Source organism: Agelaius phoeniceus, chromosome 6 (genome assembly GCF_051311805.1).
Source record: "Agelaius phoeniceus isolate bAgePho1 chromosome 6, bAgePho1.hap1, whole genome shotgun sequence".
Lineage (NCBI taxonomy): Eukaryota > Metazoa > Chordata > Aves > Passeriformes > Icteridae > Agelaius > Agelaius phoeniceus.
In genome coordinates, this window is record NC_135270.1 from 28,622,567 (window position 1) to 28,644,549 (window position 21,983).

At 44.1% G+C, this 21,983-nt stretch overlaps 1 protein-coding gene across 8 annotated transcripts in view; it reads left to right on the forward strand.

The window, feature by feature from the left end:
• The window catches only part of DPF3 (double PHD fingers 3), a 188,160-nt gene that overhangs the window by 9,700 nt on the left and 156,477 nt on the right, over nt 1-21,983 (forward strand). Inside the window, exon 1 of one of the 8 annotated variants that reach the window (XM_077180255.1) lies at nt 10,562-10,623. The exons of the other annotated variants lie outside the window; for them this stretch is intronic. Within the exon in view, the coding sequence (XP_077036370.1) occupies nt 10,592-10,623 (32 nt within the window). The 5' untranslated portion in view covers nt 10,562-10,591. Of the gene's footprint in view, nt 1-10,561; nt 10,624-21,983 lie in introns of those variants that run through there. 8 annotated transcript variants of the gene reach the window in all.

Here is a 21,983-nt window from a genome sequence, read left to right on the forward strand (position 1 = left end):
TTGCCGGTGTTTTCTACAGAAAATTTGTAAAGCCAAACACCTGGCACCAAATTAATTGAGTTATCAGAACTTCGAGGCCATGGAGGCATAGAGTCACTGGACCTTATGACTGCTAAATGTAAGGCACTTCCTGCACTCTCCGTGCTGGAAACGCTGAAATGGTTCGAATGCCGGAACTTCTCTGCCGGCGCCCCGGGCAGCGCCACGCGGGGGCGCCCCGGGGCCGGCCCGCCGGGCTCAGGTGCGCGGGGCGGGGAGCGCAGCGCGGGCGGAGCGGGATGAGCAGGAGAAGGGCAAAGAGGCAGGAATATGCCGTGCAGGGTTTTCCGTGACCTCAAACGCCTCACGCCCAGAGGTACTCACCGCACGTAACACACATCGAGTCTTAATTCGGACACGCCCGCAGTATCGTATTGTGTGTTTGGGGAGTTAATGGATAAATTAGGCAATGGCTGTGTAGCAGGACGGAGTTGCATGCACATTGCTCTTAGCAGGTTTTCTTTAAACCATCTTTTTGATTCTCTTAAGACCATTCTTTCATAATGAAATATGGTATCTAGGCCCAATCCTGCACTTACAGGTTTAAAGAAATGCTGATTCTTTTCAAGTCACAACTCTTTGCACTGACGTTAGATAGTACCCCTTTCTCCTCTGGGCTGCCTTTGAGAACAGTATATGAACATTTGCACAGAAGATCTGAATGGAAGCATACATGTTTTAAATGCTCTATATAGGCATAGATGATGTTCTGCTTTAGTTTACACAACTAAAAATGCAGAATAAATCTTACTGGCAGAATAAACTGGATTTGATAATGACAATGTTGGACAACCCTTCCTCCTGTTGAAGATGACTTTGGCAGAACCAAGCCTTTAGGTTAGAATTGTATATTAAAAATGGGAACAGAACCTGGCTGGCAGGGATTTTTCTGTTTGCTTTTAACATCTGTAGCCCAAAAGTTCAGCCTTAAGCAGACTAAGCCTAGGCCCCTGAATCCAATAACTCCCAGAGTTACCTAATAGGAAACACTAGACACAGGGACCCATATATGGAATTTAGGCTATGTCAGTTGAGGCTTACACAGCTATATTGCAGCACTCTAAAATACTCCACTCTGCTTTTTCAAGGTGTCCAATTGTTATGGGCTCTTAGACTTAGTGACTTGGCATTAGTCATGCAATCCTCTGAATCTAGATCATTTATTTGTAATATCTGAATCTCAGCAGCCATTGCTTTCTAATTATTTTCCAGTCCTGTCTGATACCTATGTGACTTCTCTTCCCAAGCTTGTTTCCACAAGGTATTTAGTAGAATTGCTCACCTCTAGCAAATGAATAGTATCAATGATTATGTGTACACAAATGTCTTGGTGTTTTGCTGAACCAGGGTCTACTTTTCTTGATATGATTTTTGAAAATGTTATAGAGCTTCCACAAGCCTTTAAGCACATGTTTTAGGGTATTTTTGTAAGAATTCGATGGGAAACAGAGCTTTGCTGATGGGTTAGAGTATGTCTTGGGATGGGGGAGAAAAAATTAAATATACACTGACTTTGAAATGAATGCCTATGATTCCAGCATGCTGGGTGCTATGCTAACAAGTAGGCTAAACTTGGATGTGTCCAGCACTTCAATTTGGAAAAGCTCCCAGCTTTGGAATATAACATGCTTGCATTTGTATCTAGAATACAACTGGGATTCTCATGTTCAATAATCAGAAGGAGGGAGCGTGAATGAGGGAAACAGCTGCATATCTCTGGAACTAGGCTTTGCATACTGACCCTTGTTGTGTAACCTCCATGCTCCAGAAGTTTGAATTCATTTCAGGAGGTTGGCATGCATTTAGCTGGGAAAAATGTTTGCTAGTGAGCTATTCCAATTGTATAAATACAGTAAGAGAAACTATTGCTTGTCTGATTATGAGAGTGATCTTAAGCAATAAGCACCTCTCCCATAACAAATGCAAGTACAACTCAGACTGTTTGTGGTATCCTTCCCCTTCTCCCAAAGTGGATTTGGCCAATGCCTCTGTCTAGAAGAGTGATGAGAGTGGATGGTCATGATTGCTAGGAGAAATTGTTACTGTGTGGGGAGATAAAAGGTTTTAATAAAAAGAACTTGGAGAAGAACTAGCCAATGGCTTGGAAAGAATAAGAAGCTGTTGCAGCACCAAAGGGGAGTGAAAAAGATTGCAGGTCAGTTATGCTTGCTATACCATTTCTGAAGTGTCATAACCTGGGTAATCAATCATAAGGCTTTATTTTGTGGCCGTTGGTTGCACAGGGTTCCTGAAGGCTGAATTCCCACTGCTTGCATTTTATAGTGAGATGCTGATGCTTGCAGGAGCCATGCAGGGAGAATCCTCCCTAAGATAATAATTTGGTAAGCTGTTCTGCTTTCTGCAAGCTGGACTGTTGCAGCGGCAACTGCAGTATTCTTTGTAGATGCTTTTATTCTATCAGACTTGTTCTAGTGCTTTTAAATAATATTGCATAAGGACTTTAGCCATAGCCACCAGATGAGAGGAAACATTCTGCTATGTGTGAGATCAGCAAGCCCTTTGGGTTTTGTAGGGGAGTGCAGAATTCAACATATATAAGATGCTGTTCTTAGTAGGTGACTGATCTTACATGCAGCTTTACAAAGTTTTGATCAGTTTAAAAACTGTAATGCTTGATCGTTCCTGGGCATGTCAGGTGTGAAAATATTCTAAGTGCTGTAAGGTTTCCTTTCACAGGTTTCTTTGGGTTTTTTTGTTTTTTTTTTTTTTTCTGATGCTGAAGATGCTTGTGCCTTCTTTTCTCAAATGTAGAGGCTGGCACACTCCTGGCTGGCTGTTGACCTTTAAAATCAACAAGAAAAGCCCCATAACAAGCAGGCTCTGGAAGGAATAGCAAAGCAGGGAACTTGAATTTTCTGCATGTGGCACAGTTGGTCTGATGGAGTTTTATGTGATGATGTTGTGTTCAGACTTGTATTCTGCTCTCAGCTCTTGGGTAGGAATCCTTCCTGTCCTGTCAGCCTGGGATCTGAAGATGGGTTAAATATGTATCTGTGAGTGCTGCTTGTAGCACTGTGAGGGAAAGAGTGTGTGGTTCATGAGCATTCCTACTCATAGGAAGCTGGAGCCTCTATAGCCTATCTGGGCACACTGGAAACTGGCCCATATCAGTAATACACATGAAAGATGAGACTCTGTCCCTATGTCTATATAGATGCCTGGTAAATCCTGCACTAGGAGTCTTTCTTGGAATGGCACACGGATTACACAGGATAGTCTTACAAATAGCCTAATAAGCATCATCAGTGGGAGCAAAAGTCTGGGCCTTGCATCAAGCAGTATCCCATCAGCCTTTTATGTCACTTGGGATTTCATCATAAACTTTGACAAGTTCTTCTTAGGTGCTTTCTGCTGAGGCAGCACAGAGGCCCAGTGTCAGCAAAGTCCTGTCAACTCTAGCGAAAGCTGAGCAAGTAGAAGACTTGACACAAGGGCTTGGATGTGTGAGGAGAGTGGCTGGAGCAAGACTTGTGTGGCAGAGCTTCCTGTTGCAGATGTGGCTACTGCATTTGAGGAGGTGTCCTGACAGCAAAGCTGATCTACTTTTGCTTAAAAAACAAGAGCAAACAAAAAAGCCCAACAAATAACACATTGCCTGTGGCAGTGCTGGTTTTATGTAAAGGACATTACCAATATGGTTATCTCAGTTAAAAAGTATCAGCAAAATTATTCTGAATTCTGATCTGAGACCTTGTTTGGCTTGAGGAAGTTTATATCAGATTATTTCCACAGGCTCCAGGTGGGGAGACTTGGGAGCAACTAAATCAGGGCTGGCTTCATTGTGACATTGACTGCAATAATTGACTGATTGGTTCCCAGGATCATTTTATGTTATACTAGTACTGTATTTGTTCACTGAAATTTGCAGTCATCAACTTTTAGAGTTGACCTAAATTGGTATTTTAGGCAGGTCAGTCCACAACTTTCTGCTGTTTCTCTCCTCTACCAAGGTAAAGTTGGATGGGAAATGGAAGAACAGTTTTGTGACACTTTTGAAGGTGTTTCTGTTTAGCAGGATTTAAGACATAGCTAAAATAATCTTATTTCCCCCTTCCTACCATTTCCTCTGTTTTTTGGCCAATCAATGCAATAAAATGAGCTAGTGACTTCTTACCCCCTCACTAATTCTAAACTGCTGTTTATGTGGATATTTTTCTTTCCAGTGCAACCACCCATCAGATTTTATTTTTCTTATTTTAAAACATGAGATTTTATTTTTCTGACTTTAAATGCTTACAAAATGAAAAATATTTTAAGTTACAGATTGTTTTGGAAATAATGGAGCAAAATGCAAGAAAAGAAAAAAATAAAGAATTCAATACTATAATTTTTTGTATTTATATGGAAGAGGGGGTGAAACCATTGAAGGTGTTATTAAAGTTATTTTGAAAACTCCTTGAAATTAGTAGCATTTCACAAATAATATTGAAGTAAAAAAAATTATCAGGTGAGATATTTTCATGCTGAATCTAATTTTCTGTGTAGTTTAAAAGACTGGTTTTGTTGTTATCTGTATAACTCCTGCATGTGCTGCAAAAGCAGCCTACTTATCATAGTGTTTGTTCCAAAGACCAAAATGCTCTCTGTAAACAAGAAAGCTTGAATAGTGAAAGAAAACAATTGCAGTCATTACATTTAAGCTGTGTCTGGACAGCTCACTTCTGCCTACTCTATTAAAAAAAATCATCATAGTGGATTAAACAAATAGTCACAGCAGAATATTCATTCCTTTCTTTGAGGTGGTGTCATCAGTAAGGAAGGAAAGGTGAAGCAGTTCAAATCAGCAACAGATTCAAAGTTAGCACTTTCTTTGGATGAGTGTGGCAGTTTGTTTTTCTCAGCTGTTAATTTCCTCAGGTAGGGTGCTGCTCATTATGCTCAATCCAAATGTTAAACCTGTCTTAGACTCATAGTTATATTGTGTGCACTGGGCTTATAAGAGATAAGATTGATTAGCAAGGTATTACATTCTATTTTCTCATCATGGGCAAGAGGAAGTAATGTTGTACCACCTTTGGGACCACATTTGCAGTTTTTGTTTAAAGGTGGTTAAAACCATAGGTAGACAGTACCCCTGAACTCCATTCAGAGTAGCAATGAGGAGCTTTTCTAGGGAGGGTCAGATCATCTATTGATTGTTCCCTAATCTATACCACCTGCTCCCTCCAAGGATTAAGACACCTTCAAAACTCCCTTTCATCTTTGCTCTGGGAATGAGAGGATGGAGACAGCATTATTTCAGATGCATCAAGGTACTGCCTCTCTATCCCATTGAGGGCTGTAATGTAAAAACATTTTTTCCTACCTTTAATGAAGGAAAGAGTGAAAATTACTCACAAAGTGTTCACCTTTTCTTTATTCTTTAATTTTTAATTTATTCTTTTTTTCTTTATTCTTTTATTTTCCTTTATTATTTTTTCCTTTTATTTTTTATTTTTTCCCCCAACTAGTTTCTCAAGAAATAAGGCAGACAGACCTGTGTCTCTGTTGGAATTTCATAATAAACTTTGACAAGTTGTTCTTAGGTGCTTTCTATCATGTGCTTCTTGATAGGAATTCAGTTTTGTCCCATCTAAATTTTACAAATTACTCCCCTCAAGGAGAGGGCAACCATAGTTGCTGGATGTGTGTTCTTCAGAGGATGTGTTTGTTTTATTAGGTTCCTTTTCTTACTATTACTGTGGGTTTGCAGTGGCTACCAGAAAGACTCATACTCTCCTTTTGAAGCAGCTTGTTCATAACATTATTTTCTATTGTTGGGGAAATTTAAAAACAATGCATGACAAAGAATCTTCTGGCAGCCACACTAAATAGATTTTCAGCAGTTTATTAAACTGGGGACAGACTTGAGCCAGGCTCTGGGAACTTACATAACTTCTGTCTCCCCAAATTTTTGAAAACTTCAGATTGAGGCCTCCATGTATGTCTTACTAGTAGAGACTCCTCTTTATTGTTAAAATGTACTTTATCAGAATATCCCATTAAAAAATAAAGGATTTGAGTCCAGACATCAGCATACAGGTAATTCAGGGGTACTTGATAAAAAACTGAACGGTGCATACAATAAAGAAAATTGGGTAACAGAATCAGGCCTGAAATCAAGATGCACTAAAGACATCCAAGAATTATTGCTATAGGTATAGAGGGGAAATTTAGCTTTAAAAAAAAGCTAAAAATTTGAGGTCCGTTTCATGGATACAATTCCCAAAGTTGTGAAGAATGAATTTTGGTGCTAATTTTTACACTGTCTAGCTCCATAGTTATCTTGGTTATGCTGAATACGTAAATTTTTTGGGGGATGTGTCTGTAGAAGGCTGGTGTTGAGTCTGTAACACTGACACTCTGATATCTTTTCCTCCTCTTTCAGCTAAGCAACTATTGGTGAAGATCAAAGAAAGGGAGGAGGAGGGCTGACAAGAAACAGTGTATGAGAGATGCCTGCACAGCTTTAATAAATAAAAAGGGGTTAAGGCTTCAAATCTCTTGCAGGATATCTGTGAATGTGGGGCCCTGTTTTGCTGTAACAAGCTACATTACAGCACACTGTCTTTATTTAGACCTATATGACTGATACTTTGAATATTAATATATATTAAGAAATAAAAATTATAAATCACTGGAAATACCAGAGAATATTAAACAGTTGCTAATCTACCAGAAACCACTCATTTTTCACCTCTGTTTTTTGTTTCCCTCCACAGCAAAATTAGATTTGTGGCTTTTAATGTGGGTGTCTAGTTTGTTTCACTTTCCAATTCACAAGAGTTGAGGAATGTATGATAAGAACCTAACTTTCCTTCCCTCCAGAAAACAGCAACTCTACGTTGAAACTTAACAAGATAAAAAGGAAAACAGAAGATAAATACAAGGTAAAAATTCTTTCACAGTTTGCAATATTGTCAGCTAAAATAAGGCTTTTCAGGGCTATTCACAGGAATATTAATGAGACCTCACAAAAAGTATCAATGTGTTTGTGTTACATAAATAGTAAAAATGTTTGAAACAGAGGTAAGTCAGGAGAGCAGCATTATGATCCATGAGACATGGCAATTCCCAATACACTGAGAAGATATGACACTGTGTTTCTTCTTCTTGAGTAGAGACAAGCTGCAGTTCTGTATGAGGGGCTGGAGGTGAGGTGGATTCTATTCTAAAGTCCTGCTCTCTCTGGCCCTATAGATGCAGCATGCTTAGGCCTTGTGTTAATGCTATAGATGTTACCCCAATAGATTCGTGTCCAAACTTACCTTCTGTTTTCAAAATTTATGTGCTGGCTGTCCAAACATTTGGCAAGCTCTTGCTAAGAATATGCCCACTAAGGTTTTTTTATGCCATATACTTTTAAATTATTTATACTTTCTTGTCGCCTCCTTGCTATGTTTCAGGTGAGTGTGAATAAAACTATCAGTAGCTAATCCTGAAGTTGTGTATATGTAACTGAGTGTGTTTCAGCTTTGTTGGTCCTTCAGGATGTAAAACAATAGTAACATTACTGATTAGTGACTTATGATACACTGAAATCAGAAAAAAAAATCTAAAATTTAAGTAAAAAATGATCTACCAACAACGAACTGGTGTATATGTGAAAATGGAGGTAACTATGGTGCGGCATGAAATTTTTATTATACAGGCTTGTGATGTTCCCCCTGCTTGCAAATAGTGAACATGTAAACGAGTTCTGTAGCTCATTACAAGCAAAATGCCAGTCAGTGCTCTGTGCCTTTTCTTTCAGCTAAAATGGTAATCTCACTGTTGTGGGATTCTACATGAACAACACTTGGACATATTATATGGACGTGTGAGCAAAGCCTGATGTCTTCGTTACTGCGGGTGAGACTTCCCACTGCTCTGATATGGGAGCTCTGTCCTTGGGTGTCCTGGAGATACCTTTGAGCAAGCCAGTGCTGCTGACTGGTTCTCCTAGCCAGGAACGTGGGGTCTGCCTGGGAAAAGGGCTATCAACAATCCAAGGTCATCTGTGCCTGTTCTCACTGTTTGTTGCTTTTGCTGGTAGCTGATAAAGGCCCAACATCTGAGTAACAGGAGCAGCCAGGGAAGCATGTGTGGCTTCATCCCGTTTTTGCAATATGCTCCCTGCCAAGCTGCACCAAGAGCTCTTTGCCTGCAGAGCAGGAATGGGCCTATATATCCAACAAAACAGGACCAGAGGGACTCATTAAACTTCCAAACATGACCTCAAACAGGGTTTCTTAATTATCTGAAAATGTCACCAGTTTGCATTAGAAAATCTCAGGGCTTACTAGAGCTTGGCCAGATTTTGGTACCTTCTCTCAGTAACACAAATCTATCTCCTGTTCTGCGGTGTGATACAGTCCTAGGCTATTTTTTTCTTATGTGTGAAGCAAAATCATTATCCCACAAGTGAATATTGCCCATCCTACAGTAAGTATTCGAATGTTTGCCATTGAGGGAATATCACAGCAACAAGAAAAGTTGAACCAGAAATCCTCACAGTAGTGAGATGGGGTGTAGTGTAGGTTGCTAGTCCGTGGTCGCCAGTTCAGGTGCACGCTATGCCGTTTGTTTCTTTGCAGCACACACATCAACTGTGCTTGTGACAAGTCGGCAGTTTGTGGTTAGCTTTTCCTGTGAGCAGTCAGAGTACTGAGCAGGGAGGTCTGAAGTTGCATTCAATGTCACCTGGACCGCTATGATATTAAATAATATAATGTAATATGATAATGGAAATGTTCTTAAAGATTACTTCCCAGAACTGTTTTGGGATAGATCTCAGCGTCTTGGCAACTCTCCAGCTAACAGAAAGCTTATTTCTCCTAAGCAGTGCCTGTAACCAAATGGCTTAGATTGCTTTGATGGAAGAGATGCTTCCCTCCAGGGATATATGCCTGGCACAGTACCTAGTAGCTGGAGTTGACTGAGTAGCTGGAATAGGCAAAGTTTTGGGAAGAGGGACCCTAGACAGATTCTAAATTTTAACTTTTTGCAAACTTCTGATGAATCCTTAATGAACGGAAAACTGCTGCATTACACTTGTTTACCTGTCCTCACTGTGAGGAACAATTATACTCTTTCTCTTCTCCATTCATCTTCCTTTTCTCTCTTGCCCCAGTATTGGGAAGTTTTATTTTGTAAAGTAGTTGAGGAGCAAGAGAGATTTTGGTTGTCTTTGCTTTTTCAAGTTCAGCCCAGAAAGACTGCTATTTCAACTTCTGGTACCATCTCACAAACATCATACTTCCATTCTGTTATTCAGTAAGTTGTGAATGAAAATGTTTTTCTAGTTTCCTCACTTTTACTTCTTTGACAGTAGTGTGTTTTAATAGTCTTTAGTCGAGTTTCTTCTGGATGTATAGATGCTAAGAATGGGGATGCAGGCTTGGTTTTGGCGGTGCTTGTTTGTGTTTTTTAGAAGGATAGAGGATGCCTCAAGAGAGAGACCTTGGAGAGTGGGAGAAAAGTATGAGATGACAAAGCTGACATTACTATCAGATAAGTAAAAAACTTCTTTGTTTGATTCTGCTCTTGTTGGCACCTAATTTACACTGGAGCAATTTCGTAAACTTCAGTGAGTTTACTTCTGAGAGTGAGATCACGATCTGAGAGTGAGATCAGGATTGACACCTCTTAAATCACTTGGGTCATGCTCCATAATTCATTGGCAAGTTCCTTTAATTAGTTGCAGGTAAACCCAGGCTTCCTGGAGTTCGCTGCCTCCCCAGGAATGGGCTCTGCCTGCTGCTCCCTGCCGCGCTTCGGGGTCCAGCCTCCGCCTTCTGTCTCATCGCAGGGCTGTATGTCCGGTGAAACGCGGCTCAGGGCTCTTCCCCCCGCGGCTCCCTGTGCCGGACGGAGGCGGGGGCCCGGCTCCCGGCGCGCCAGAAGTTGCTCTGTGGGAGAGAGGAGCGGGGCTGTGCAGGGCCGGCCGGGCGGTCCGGCCGCCGCGCGTTATGTAAGGGCGCAGGGGCTGCGGGCCGGGATGACTGACAGGGAGAGGGAAATTCCTGGGGGAGGGGGAGCGGCGCTGCCCTGAAGCCGCTGCCAGAACCGGCGGCTCACGGAGACCTGGCGGGGAGCGCGGCTGTGCAGAAAGGGAAGCGGCGCGGGAGGGACGCTGCCGGGCGGCGTGCGGAGCGAGCGGGCGAAGCGGGCTCTTCCCCCGGCGGGGCAAGCCGCCTGGGAAACAGGGGGGCAGCGGCGGCGGTGCGAGGGGACGAGGAGCGAGCCCGGCTTCCCCCCTCCCGGCGCGGCGCGTTCGAGCTGGGGCCGGAGCGCGGCGGGGAAGTGCCGCGCTGGAGCCCGGGGTGCCCCCCGGCGCAGCGGCGGCCCCGGCGGCGGCGCTGCCCCTTTAAGACCTGCTCGCCGCCAGTTCCAGGGAGAGGGAGTGACCTCTGGGCTTTGACAGCTCCCCTAATAACTAGCAGCGCCCTGGCCCCGCCCCCGCCTCGCCATTGGCTGGCGGGCCGGTATGCCGCGCTGCCATTGGCTGGCCGCTTCCCCTGAGCGAACCTTTAGAACTCCGAGACACAATATTCTGTTACATTGTAGCAAAATGGCGACTGTCATTCACAACCCCCTGAAAGCGTAAGTAGGAATCAAAAATGTACATATTCCGCGTGGTTTAAATATGAAAAAAGGCGCCTTTCCGGCGCCGGCTGCCAGCCGGAGCCGGGTGCCGGCAGCCTCTCGGCGGGTCCCTCCTCCCGCCCTCCTTTCTGCCCCAGCGACTCGCTCGTTTTTTGTGCAACACATCCCCGCGGCTCGCGCCGAAATTAACGAGGAAAAAATTGTTGGGTTAATTGGCGCCCGGGCGCGGGGCGGGGGGCGGCGGGCCGGGGGGCGGTGGCGGGGAGCCCGCCCGGCTCTCCCGGGGCTCGGCGCGGGGTCGGCGGCGGCCGCGTCCCGCGGGGGTGCGCGCACTTGACAGCGTCCTGCCCCCGCTGCCCCGGCGGGCTGGCCCCGCCACCGCGCTCGGCGGGGCACGGACCGGCCCGCGGGGGCGCTCGGTGCGCGGTGCCTCCGCGCTCCCACCGCGGCTCGGAGTTGCCTCTGCAAATCTTTGGGGAGTTGGGATGTCTTGACGAAGCAACCCTCCTCGCTTCTCGGCTGGGCGGTCGGAAAGCGGGGCGGCGGGGGCTCTGCCGGTGCGCCTCGGCGCTCGTGCAGGAGAGGGAGCGAGGAGGCGAGGCAGGGAAGCAGACTTGGGTGAAATGAATGACTCGGGACTGCCGGTCGCTGATTTTGGGCAGGAAGTCCGGAGATCTGTTTTGCATATGACAGGCTTTCGCTTTTCAAAGTGGCAAAGAGAGTTGATTGTGTTTCCATCTTGAGAACGGGCACAAGCCGCCGAGGGCTGTACGGACGGGGTCTGACCCCGGTTTGAGAGAGGGAGGGGGCAGGTACTTGTGCTGCGGAGGTATTCCGGGGTTCCCGATCTGGAAATAAGGCTGATTTCTGAGGGGCACCGCGGGAGCCGGTTGTAGTCTTCTGCATCGCGTCCTTTATTTTCCTTGTGGTCTGCAGCGCACGCCGCTAATCCCTGAAGGCATTAGGGAGAGTGGGATTTGGCACCGTATGTGGGGAGCGGAGCTATCTTAACCTTTTTCAAACGACTTCCATGCTAACGGGGGCAGCGCTCTTGCTAGTAAAGCAGGGAAGCAGAGTACCTGGCGGTGACGCTTCGCTTGCACTTTCTGGCTGCGCTGAGTGGGTGTTTTTATACCTTTGAGTTTTATGAGATGAAATTAGGGCTGCGAGGTGGTTTTTTTTTTGGTGTTTTTTTTTTTTTTCCCCCGACTCGAGTCTCTCCGGCTTTAGTTGGAAGAACACTTGAAGGTTTTTCCTGGGATTTCTGCCGCTGTCTCTCTGCGATCCGGAGCGAAAGGAAAGCCTCGAGCTGGAAGGGGTGCTGACATGTTTATCAGCTCTCCTGCTCCGTCCTGGCAGAAAAACCTTTGCTTTCATTTACTCGCCCTCTCGGATATAAAAATCCGCGGGGAGAGGGGAGCGCAGTTGCGGGGGGTTAATCAGAGAAGTCCGAGCGTCCTCATGGGTGGGTGCCGAGGGACTGAACGCGCTCTGAAAACCGCGCGGCACAGGCAGCGTTCCCCCCCCCCCCCCCCGTTCGACGGCAGGTCTGACGCTTGTGCAGGCGACAGCGAATTCTCCCCGTGTCCCTCCCGGCCGCCGGGCGCTGCCCGGGCGCCGGCAGCGCACCCGGGGCCGCACCGCCCGGCTTTGCACCTGGGCACGGAGCCCCGCGGCGTGTGCGCCGTTGGCGGCTGCTGCCGGCAGCGGGGAAGCCCGGGCTCGGTGGCCTCTGGGGACGGCGCGGGGGAGGCGGGGAGCTCCCAGGAGCGGCCACGGCCCCCGCCCCGCCGGCGGACGGGACCTTGCCGCCTCGCCTCGCACTTCGTGGCACCGTGGGGCTCCTGGCAGCCGCGGCGGATCGTGCCGAAGGGCTGCTTGTGCCGAAATGAATCGGGGCCCGATCTCGCTGCTGCTAAAGTCGGGGAGGACAGGATGAGGCCATTTATAATTAGCTCCCTTCTCCTCCCCTCGCCCCTGGGGGTTGTGAGAGGAGGAAACAATAGACATCAAGTGCTGGTTTCGCTTTTCTCTGTGTGCCTTTTAAAGTACTAAGGCTATGTGGAGGAAGCAGAATTGGTACTGGCTGTCTGACACCATCTGTAATTTTGTTGACAACTTGTTTAATAAAACATTTTATAATTTTCACTTATTCTTTAAAGTTGCTGATCGGGAAACAATACACATGTAAATAAATTATGCATGGGATAAATTAGGACAAAAGCAGTAGGACACATAATAGGGGAGGGATGCAGTGCACAGTGTTTTATCCTCATGTGTCCTTCCTGACAATGAACGGGAGCTGAATGACATTTGCATTTCCTCTGTCTGCGTTTTGATTGTATCTCAGAACCCACAAACGCCCCCTACAGAAACCGGCCATACAAAGGTTTTGCTCCGAAATGGGGGACAATGTAGGGACTGAGAAATCCGGACTCAGGTATCAAGCAGCTCCTTGTGTGTGCTTGTGCGTTTAAGAGTGTCCAATATTCAGTTTGTCTCTGGCACTTGGACACACATGTGGCCTTGTTCATGCTAGACTAGTCTCTCTGAATAATGTATTCCAGTACCTGAGCATCTGTGGGAATGCATTTCATAGAACAGCTGAGTGCGTGAAGTCCCTTATTAATGATTGGTTTCTCCCTACCCAACTTGCGTCTTTCTCTGTCACTTTCTGGTTCTCTTTTGGTGCTTTCTTCCCTTTGCTTTCCTCCCCTTCACTTCCTCTGGTGAACCAGTCAACATGACACGACTGTCTGTTATTTCTGCCATTTATTAGCTTGTTGTTTACCAACATGGTGCTATAGACAAAAATATCTGAGATCTAAGTTTAACAGATCTGCAAGGTAAAGGTAGCAGGTGTTTGGACAAGCACATGCTTCTTCATCTGTAGAAATGGCAGTATTCTGACAGCTTTGATGGGACAGAAGTGGATTCGAAGTGCTGAAGTTGTTGTTGCTGGCTTTTTCCCCCACTAGTTTGTGTGTGTATCTCCATATTTTTTTGTTTCCCTCTTCTTCTCCTATGGATATTTTAATATGAAGACATTTGAGTGGTGCAGTAGAAGAAACAAACGCATTTAGAAAGTATTCTGAATTACTTCAAATGTCAGTCAGAAATCCCAGTGGACTTTGTAAACATTAATTAATTAAACCTCTCAATGCCCCTATGAAGAAAGGATTATTGCCTTTGTTTTATGGATGGCTAAACTAGGACAAAGTGGTTCAGAGTCTCTCTAAAAGATGAAGTCTAGAATGCAGGCATTCAACTTCCAGTTTTAGCATTTAGTCCCATTTCCTCCATCTCTGCCTTATTAGTGATGTGCATATGGTACCATAATGCACTTAATGTAATTAAGACCTTGTAATTTACACAGTCTTGTCTAGAAGCAGAGCTGGTTTCCTCCCACCCCTTCTCTGTCTTTACTCCCACAAATGACTTTTATTTCAGGTTGTCAGTTAAACACACTAAATGGAACATAGGTTAGGTTGTTGCCATTTCAGCATGTGCAATCCCCCATGCTGTATAGCCCTCACCAGAGGGCTGCTGCCTCCCAGGAGTTTGGCAGTGCCAGTGCTCTCCCTTTTGCTCAGGGCAGCCTCTGGGACAAAAGAAGCTAACTCAGGCTCAGCTACTAGGTAAGCTCACTTCCATGCTGACTGCATTGTTGGATAACTTTGATGGACTTGGGATCACTTATTCTCTGCCAGGTGTTTGGGGAGCAGATCATCACAGATTTGTGTGCACAGTGCTAGATCTACAGCATAGAGCTGATCTACCAGGCCTGTTCTGTCTCTGCATTCCCACTGCAAACACACAGCAGCAGTTAGGTTTCCAGTTGCTGTACCTTCTCAGATAAAATTGCCTTGACAGCCAACTCTGACCTTTGGGCTGCCAAATGATCTTCCTTGTGATGATGAATTCCTGTCATGAGACACCTGTGAAGAAGTGGTCTGTGTTCGCATCCCTGTTTCACATTGGCAAGAGACCAGTCTGGGTCTTGGGGTCTTGTATGGCAAGAGTATTTCATTAGTGATTATTCTGGCTTGAACTCAGGCTGGGGACTCTTAACTGGAAGGTCCTGTATCCCATTACATATCCCTGAAACAGCCCTATGTCCTGATTAAGTGCTGATGAAGACTGATTTTTTTTTTTTTTTTTTTTTTGTGGACATTGTTGCATAAGCATCTAGTTGCTGATTTTTAATATTAAAGTGAAAGTGTAATGTGCAGTGCTGCTTTCAGCAGGTGGAAGCAATAAAATGGACAGACAGGTTGCCAGTTCATTGTTTACAAGTGATGTGGAGGTGATTTTAATGTGGCCTTGCAAAAGGGAATTTTCTTCTGCTTGACAGAACAGGGTTTGTTGGGCGCGTTAAACCATGTACCAAAATCTCTACAGCAATTCCAGTGTGGCTCTGATGTTACTTAAAAGCATAAATGAGCCCTAATGTGACACACTTCAAATCAAAACTGTTGTCCACATGAAAACCGTATTTTCTAATATCTCAGCAGCAGCTTTCAGAGAAAATGGGATGAATGTTACTGTGTTTACACAAGGAAATGTAAGCATTAAACCAAAGTCATTGGAAGGTAGAAAAGGAAAGTTAAGAAGACCTGAGGATACGCTGGTTTTGAAGATGAGAGGCTCTGATAAATGGCATGTTGCTTGTTACAGTGTTACGTCTGATTCCACCAGTCGCTTATGCATGATTAGTTGTTGCATTGCTTTTGTAATTTTGTTTTGTTGGTCTTTCAGTCTTTCACAGTCTGTCTAGATGTGTGGATGGATGGAAGTTGTATCTCAAAATTGCCACTGAAGAAAAAGTTTTAAAAACATATTATTTCTGGTGTGTGAAAGCAATATTGAACTATCTGGGTTGTGCTACGGAGGCCTAAAGGTATGATTTCTTGGAGGGTGTTATAATTTCAAGGTAAGCACTTGTCCAATGGGCTGGATGCACGGTAGCCATTATATAGGATTCCCAGTGTCCGAGTGGGAATACTTGATGCAGAGGTCAGGTACTCAGGACAAAGTGGGATCTGTGTCAGTCTGAGTCACGGCGAAGGTTGTGTGGCTCATCCTTTGTGGAGCCTAATGAAAATTGATTTCCTCCTCTACTTTCCTAAAACTGGAAGGATGGTATTTGAAGGTTGCTCTCAAGAGCAGACTTTGTCCATCTTGTATGTCTGTCTTCTACAGCTTATGACAGTTGGCTGTACCTCTTCTGTCCTGAAATGAGGCGTTCCAAAGTCCCCACTGGCTGTGAATAAACCTTCTTTTAGCATTGTAATTTGCCGAATCTGGAATTTTTTCACTCTGGTTTGTCTTTCATGTCAGAGCTGAATTTCTTTGCTCAGTAGATCAATTTTACAATCTTGGTATTTATTCTGGGCTCATCACTGTGTTGTCTGTATGTGATGTTGCCTTGAGCAAGAACCATTCTTGTATTGTTTATCCCTGAGGACTTGTAGGAGTGGAATGAATCTGTTCCGGGAGTTGATGTTTTTTTCCCTCGGAGAGACCAACCTCTGATCTGAGGTTTCCCAGTCTGGGGTGACATACTCCCATGTGCAGACAGGCAGCACCAAGGCAGAGTTGCTTGAGGCCTGTTCTGAGGGCTTCATTAGGACTGTGCTGCTCTTCTGGCTTTGCCTGGCAATTTTGCCCAGGATGCAGACTGAGGAGTGTTAATCACTTCCTTAGTGCAGGTCTCAGTTTTTGCACTGGTTTGTTTCTTAAAGGGAAAGCTATCTCGTCAACACAATCTAAAAGGAATCATAGCTTAGGAATACTTTTCTTTTTCAAAACCAAAAATTTTCAGATGGAAGTGCTTCTGTTTTTTTTAAAATTTCTCTACAGTTTGTGGAACAAACCCATATATGCGGGACGAGTGCATGAGAAGCAGAAAGTAGTTTTCTTCTTTCTTATTTCAAAAGAAAGAAGAGAACTGCACAGTGTGTTTTCACTGTCTAAACTGAATGACATGTAACACAAATATTGTAAGTGAATGCTTGAATACTGAACATTTAAAATCTTTATTTATCTTTAATAGCCTAAATTATTCAAAGCATGATACTTTAAAAAAAAAATTATATATGGTTTATTTCCCAGCAGAGCATATTTTTACCACAGATTCCCAGCAGATGTCTCAGAAAAGAATAAAGCAGTGTCCCAATGGCTGCTGGCAGATTCCCCTCTCCCAGCAGCATCCTCTGCAGGGTGGGAATAGCAGCAGTATGGCAGCACATGTCTCAGTTTCCAGGTTAGCTGCCTGAGCTGGGTGCGGTCAGAGCTATGATCCAGCCGCATGGAAGGTTTTCCTGGCACTCCAGCCTTGTCTGAGGGGAGGCTGCACAGGGAACCAGTGGAGCAGCAAGAGCAGGGGAGGGACTGATGAGTGTGCACTAGGTGGTTGTGATCAGCAGCGTGTGCTTGCCAAATCCTGATGCATTAATTTCATGTCCTGCTGAGCTGTAGCTGGGAGAGAGTTTCCTGCTCAGGTGTTAGTGGGGACACTGACTACATCAGTGTTCTTCTGGTGAGAAAGGCTGGAAGTGATATTCAATGTCACAGCCTGTTGTGACAAAACTGATCCAACCTGAGGATCATCTCTCCGTTCATACAAAACCGTGAGTTCTATTAGTCTGATAACTTTCTACTTGCTTTCTGATCATTTTCATAAATGAATGTAAAATTCCAACAGTAACATATATGAAATTTTAGTATGCAAAAGAAAGGAACTCTATGTAATTTATAGTTTCTCTCCCTTGGTTTTGCTCAGATTCCTGCTTGTGGAATATACAAAGCCTTTGTTAAGACATTGTGCTAACTTTTCTACCAACACATGGTTTAATGCTTCGTGCGTTTTAGTTCTCAAAAATCTAGATAGGTTGGACAGTGCGAAGAAAATCAGGTGCAGAGCAGTGAAATAAGGCCATGCCCTGAGTTGGTTAATTTCAGCCTGCCCTACTGCATCATCTGGCAGGGCTGATTTGATCTGATCAGATGCGGGCATGCTACTTCTGCCAAAATGCAAAGTACAGTGCTTATGCTGCTTTTATGCTTTGACTTGGCTTCATGAGAGCCACAGGAAGATAGATTATGGCTGTTGGAACAAAATTCCCTCTTGAAAATGTTTTGGGTGCTTTTCATGTTTTGGAAGACTAAGTGAACACCATTTCAGTGCTTTGTGTCATAGGCTTGTGAAGTTTTTGGTCTGCTTCTAGGAACTTTGGAGTTTCCAGTATTCCTGTGGATCTACAACCTAATGTGACTACTCAAAGAGTTGGGAGAAAAATCATAATGGCTGGACTTATAGCCCAGATAATTCACCATTCAGTGAACACTGTGAAAAAGAAACTTATTGTGGAGACACAAATTTAGTATTATTTCTTCAAGGGAAAAGTCATGTCTATATTTCATTCCACTTCCATTTCAAGAAGAGTTTTGAAGAAAGTAATCCATGGATTTGTGACTGCTCAAGTATTTTGGTCTCAATATTGTTTCCTGAAAGACTGTGTTTAGTCAATGATGGGGACAAATACATTTTATTTTTATGATTACTTTAAAACCTGTGCAGTTTGAATAAAGAATAATGGAAACAGTGGCTCATAAAGATATTTTACTGCTAAAGTCCTTTGGTGGGCATTGTGTGTGAGGCTGCTCTCCTGAGTGTTCAGAAAAATCACTACCCAGTGTCCGATATCAGAAATTATATCATGAACCCACTTGTATCTACAAAGTTACCCTGATTGCATTTGCCTTCTTTTTCTGAACTGCTAAAAGCTGCTTTGAAGACTGTAGGTTTTTGTGTTTTCTAGTGATTGTTTATCCTCAAAGTTTTTAGTTCATTAACATATACCTATTGATGTGAAATGTGGATTAAATCATGATCACAATTTTAGTTCAGAGATTAGTACCTTTTACAGCTGGGGTTGTACAAATTAAGAGGCATGGGAGATGTGATGGGGAGGGTTGGTGATGGGAACTTCTACTGCTTCATCATATCTGACTAATCCTTTAATTTTTAGGATCTGCTTCTCCAAAAATGATGTTTCTGTTAATGCTGGTGATGTTACCCTTCAGTGATCTAATGGAATATGGATGAAAGTGATGTTAATACCTCCACAGGCAGGATGGGGCCCCAAAGGCTTCTTGCTTCTCTCTCCTCCTGTGCTGATGCAAATGAATGGGAACTCAGTCAGCTTACTGGTGTTATGTTGGTGACAAAAAGGCATTCCTGAGGTCGAAATCTAACAAAATAGTGTTGATGGGGGAAATACATTGAAAACTCTTCTCCATTTTCTGTCACCAGATCCAATTTGTTTTTGTCAGTAGTCTCAGCTAAATGTTTTATCTTCTCCTTGCTTCCCCCTGCCTCCCAACCTCTTTCCCCCGTTGACCTCTATGAGCACAGTCCTGGCTGCTGATTTATCAGGGCAGGCTGGCTCAGCACTGTGTGGAGATTGCTTTTAATTAACTCTCTTCGTTTTGCCAACCTTCAGGGAGCAGCAACCCTTTAATGATTATAATACTTTATCTGGATTTATATCCGCCTTATGTGTTGTTTGTTGCTCTGCTTCCTCACATGCTCTTCCTGAGTCATTTCCCAAAATGAAAGGTTTGTTTCAGGTCCCTCATACAGGATGAGGAAGAGAGGCGTTAATGGCTTCTGGACTGGAAGGATGGACTCTCTATGATCTACCTGAGTGTTTTGGAGGTGGATGGGGATTATGAGGTGATGCATTTTGAGGCTGTCTTGGAGCAAGACTCATTTCAGTGACTTGCCTCTATGCACAGGGAGAACAGCTTTGTTTTGTGGTTGCAGCATGGCAGATGAGTGCCTACTAAATTAAATCTGCCCTCTGACTTGTTTTATGACATAGGTAAGTCATGAACTCATTGTCACAGTTAGGTTTAACTCTAGTGACTTCTCTTCTCAGCCTGACTAGCTGGAATGTTGCTAAAATTGAGGTGACTATATATGTATAAACACAGGTCTAAAGGAGGGTCTCTCTTTACCTGCAAAAGTCTAGCTTGGCCTTCTGTGAGTAGCACTACCAAGTGAAATTTCTTCAAACTGAGCAGAAAGCAGCTATATCAAATTTCTCCCACCTGGAATTTCCTCTTCACGTATCCTACAATGAGGATTTCAGGAGATTCTAGCATGAGATAATTAGAAAAAATATGTTATTTGCAATGTAAAGTATGTGTCACTTTTGTGCCAGAAAAATGCTTTATAATCATGCTTTAATTAAGCATCATAGTCCCTTTTGTGGTGTAATTTCCTCCATTATTCTGTGGGAAGAATGGCATGCACTGTCTGACTTGGTGATGGTCACACTAGTCACACCATCAACCATTGACCCAATGCTGCTTTACTTCTGGTGTTGAGCATAAGAGTGATGTTTTGAAGGTGAGTGGGAATCTTTCCTTGTTAGCACTTTCATGACCAAACTGAGGAGTGGGAAAGTGAGTTAAGACTGCCTGCCTGGTTCTGATGGAAGAAGTTCACCAAAAATTATAGTTTTACCATCCTTAATGGCAGTGATTTATGACCAGAGCTGATAAAGGCATTTTTGGGATGCAAAGACTTTACCATGGAAATGAACCAAGTGGCAACTACTTTTGCATTTCAAAACATAAATGCTGTGCACCAGTCTGTTCAGTATGATTTCAAAGTCATCGGTGCGAGAACAGTTTTACATGGCTGCTTGTAAGTCTGTGTATTTGAAGCCCCTTTGTTAAAATGGCAGAGGAAATTAACAAGTTCCCAGATCTAGTCCTCCCTTACTGAAAAAGAGACACCAGCTGAAAGGAATACAGTGGTGGGTGCTGCTTATCCAAATGTTGGCAGCACATCACTGTGTAAGATCATCTGTGTCATCTGTCAGTGGTTTGTGTTTGTATCTTTCCTATCTTCTCCTGCAGTCAGCTTTACTTGAAAAAAATAGTTGTTTGAATTTATATTTTTATGTGTTGTTGCTGCAAATCCACAGTAACTAACTCCTGGCATTCTCATCTGACCAGATTGCAAACATATCTGGTTCAGGTACTCATTCTGCTGAGATCTGAAAGTAAATTCCCTTCTCCCCTATTATTAACTTTCTTGTTTTGTTTCCACAACTAACTTATCCACAAAGTTCTAGGGTTAGAAGAGGCTGTCTCCTGACACATCTTCTGAATTCCTCACTGCAAAACACACTCACCATGCAAAGTTGAAACCTGGCTGGCCTTCAAAGGACAATGTATTTCCCAGGCTGCTGTTTTCAGCTACCTTCTTCTCCATGCACCCCTCAGAACAGAAGAAGAGGAGTGGATGAGGGGTGAGCACTCTGCCTTTGGGAAAGGCTCTGACCTGAAAATGGATTGCAATTCCAGCCGAATTCCCTCCCTTGGTAACAGAATTGCACATCTGGGTTCTGAGCTCTTTGCATTAATTTCATCTCTGCTAAACTTTCCCAGTCAATTAACCATGTCCATCTCCTGCTCTAGCAGCCACATGTGCCTTTTCTGCTGCAGCAGGGTTTTGAAGAAGTAACTCCCTGCAGCCTTTACTGCAGCAGTTTTCCTCGAGCATCTTTCCTCAAGCATGGTTATCAATCAGGAGCTGTCAGGTTTTTTCCCTCCAATGCATCTATTTTGAGAGCTGTAGGAGTTTGACCTATTGCTTTTGTCTTTATAAGTACTGCTTTTTACAACAGGGCCCAAAGCTGCATGAAAATTTCTGTCTTAGTGTGAGGAGATTCTGCTAAGCCTGGATATTTCTTTTGCCTTCTGTCATTTTGCCTCCCTTGGGTTTTAATTTTGCTTGTCCAAAAGGCCTCGTTAAGCTGGCCAGTAGTTCTTGTGTGGTTGTTCCAGGCAGCACCTGCAGTGCAGAGTTCTCCTCTGAGTACTTGGCTAACAGGATTTCATGAAAGAGTATTTCATGAAAGAGTAGTGAGTTCTCAGAGGCTGGAGTGTCTGGGAGATGCTCAGCCCCGGGGTTTGATGTAGGCTACCTCTGAAGGGAGTTCTGCACCCAGCTCTGGAAGAAAGGTTTGGATGCTGGCACTAGTGGTCCCTTGGCAAAGCACCTAAGGGGCCATGAGTGCCTTGAACATTTTTCTTTGCATGTTGTGCTATGATCAAAGGTCAGGTTGGGCTAAAGTGCCTATTAAAGCAGGAGTCTATGCTTTTTCTCTTGAGCATATGGGTGAGCCTGGTTCTGTTTCCATAGGTACCTGTATCATAAAGTCTGCCATCCTAGTTGGCACTAATTGGGTCCTGTGTGGGCAATTTCAGACGAGCAGACAAAGACCAAATTGACCACAGTGGCTCAGTTAATGGAAATCTAGGTTTAAAGAAGTGTT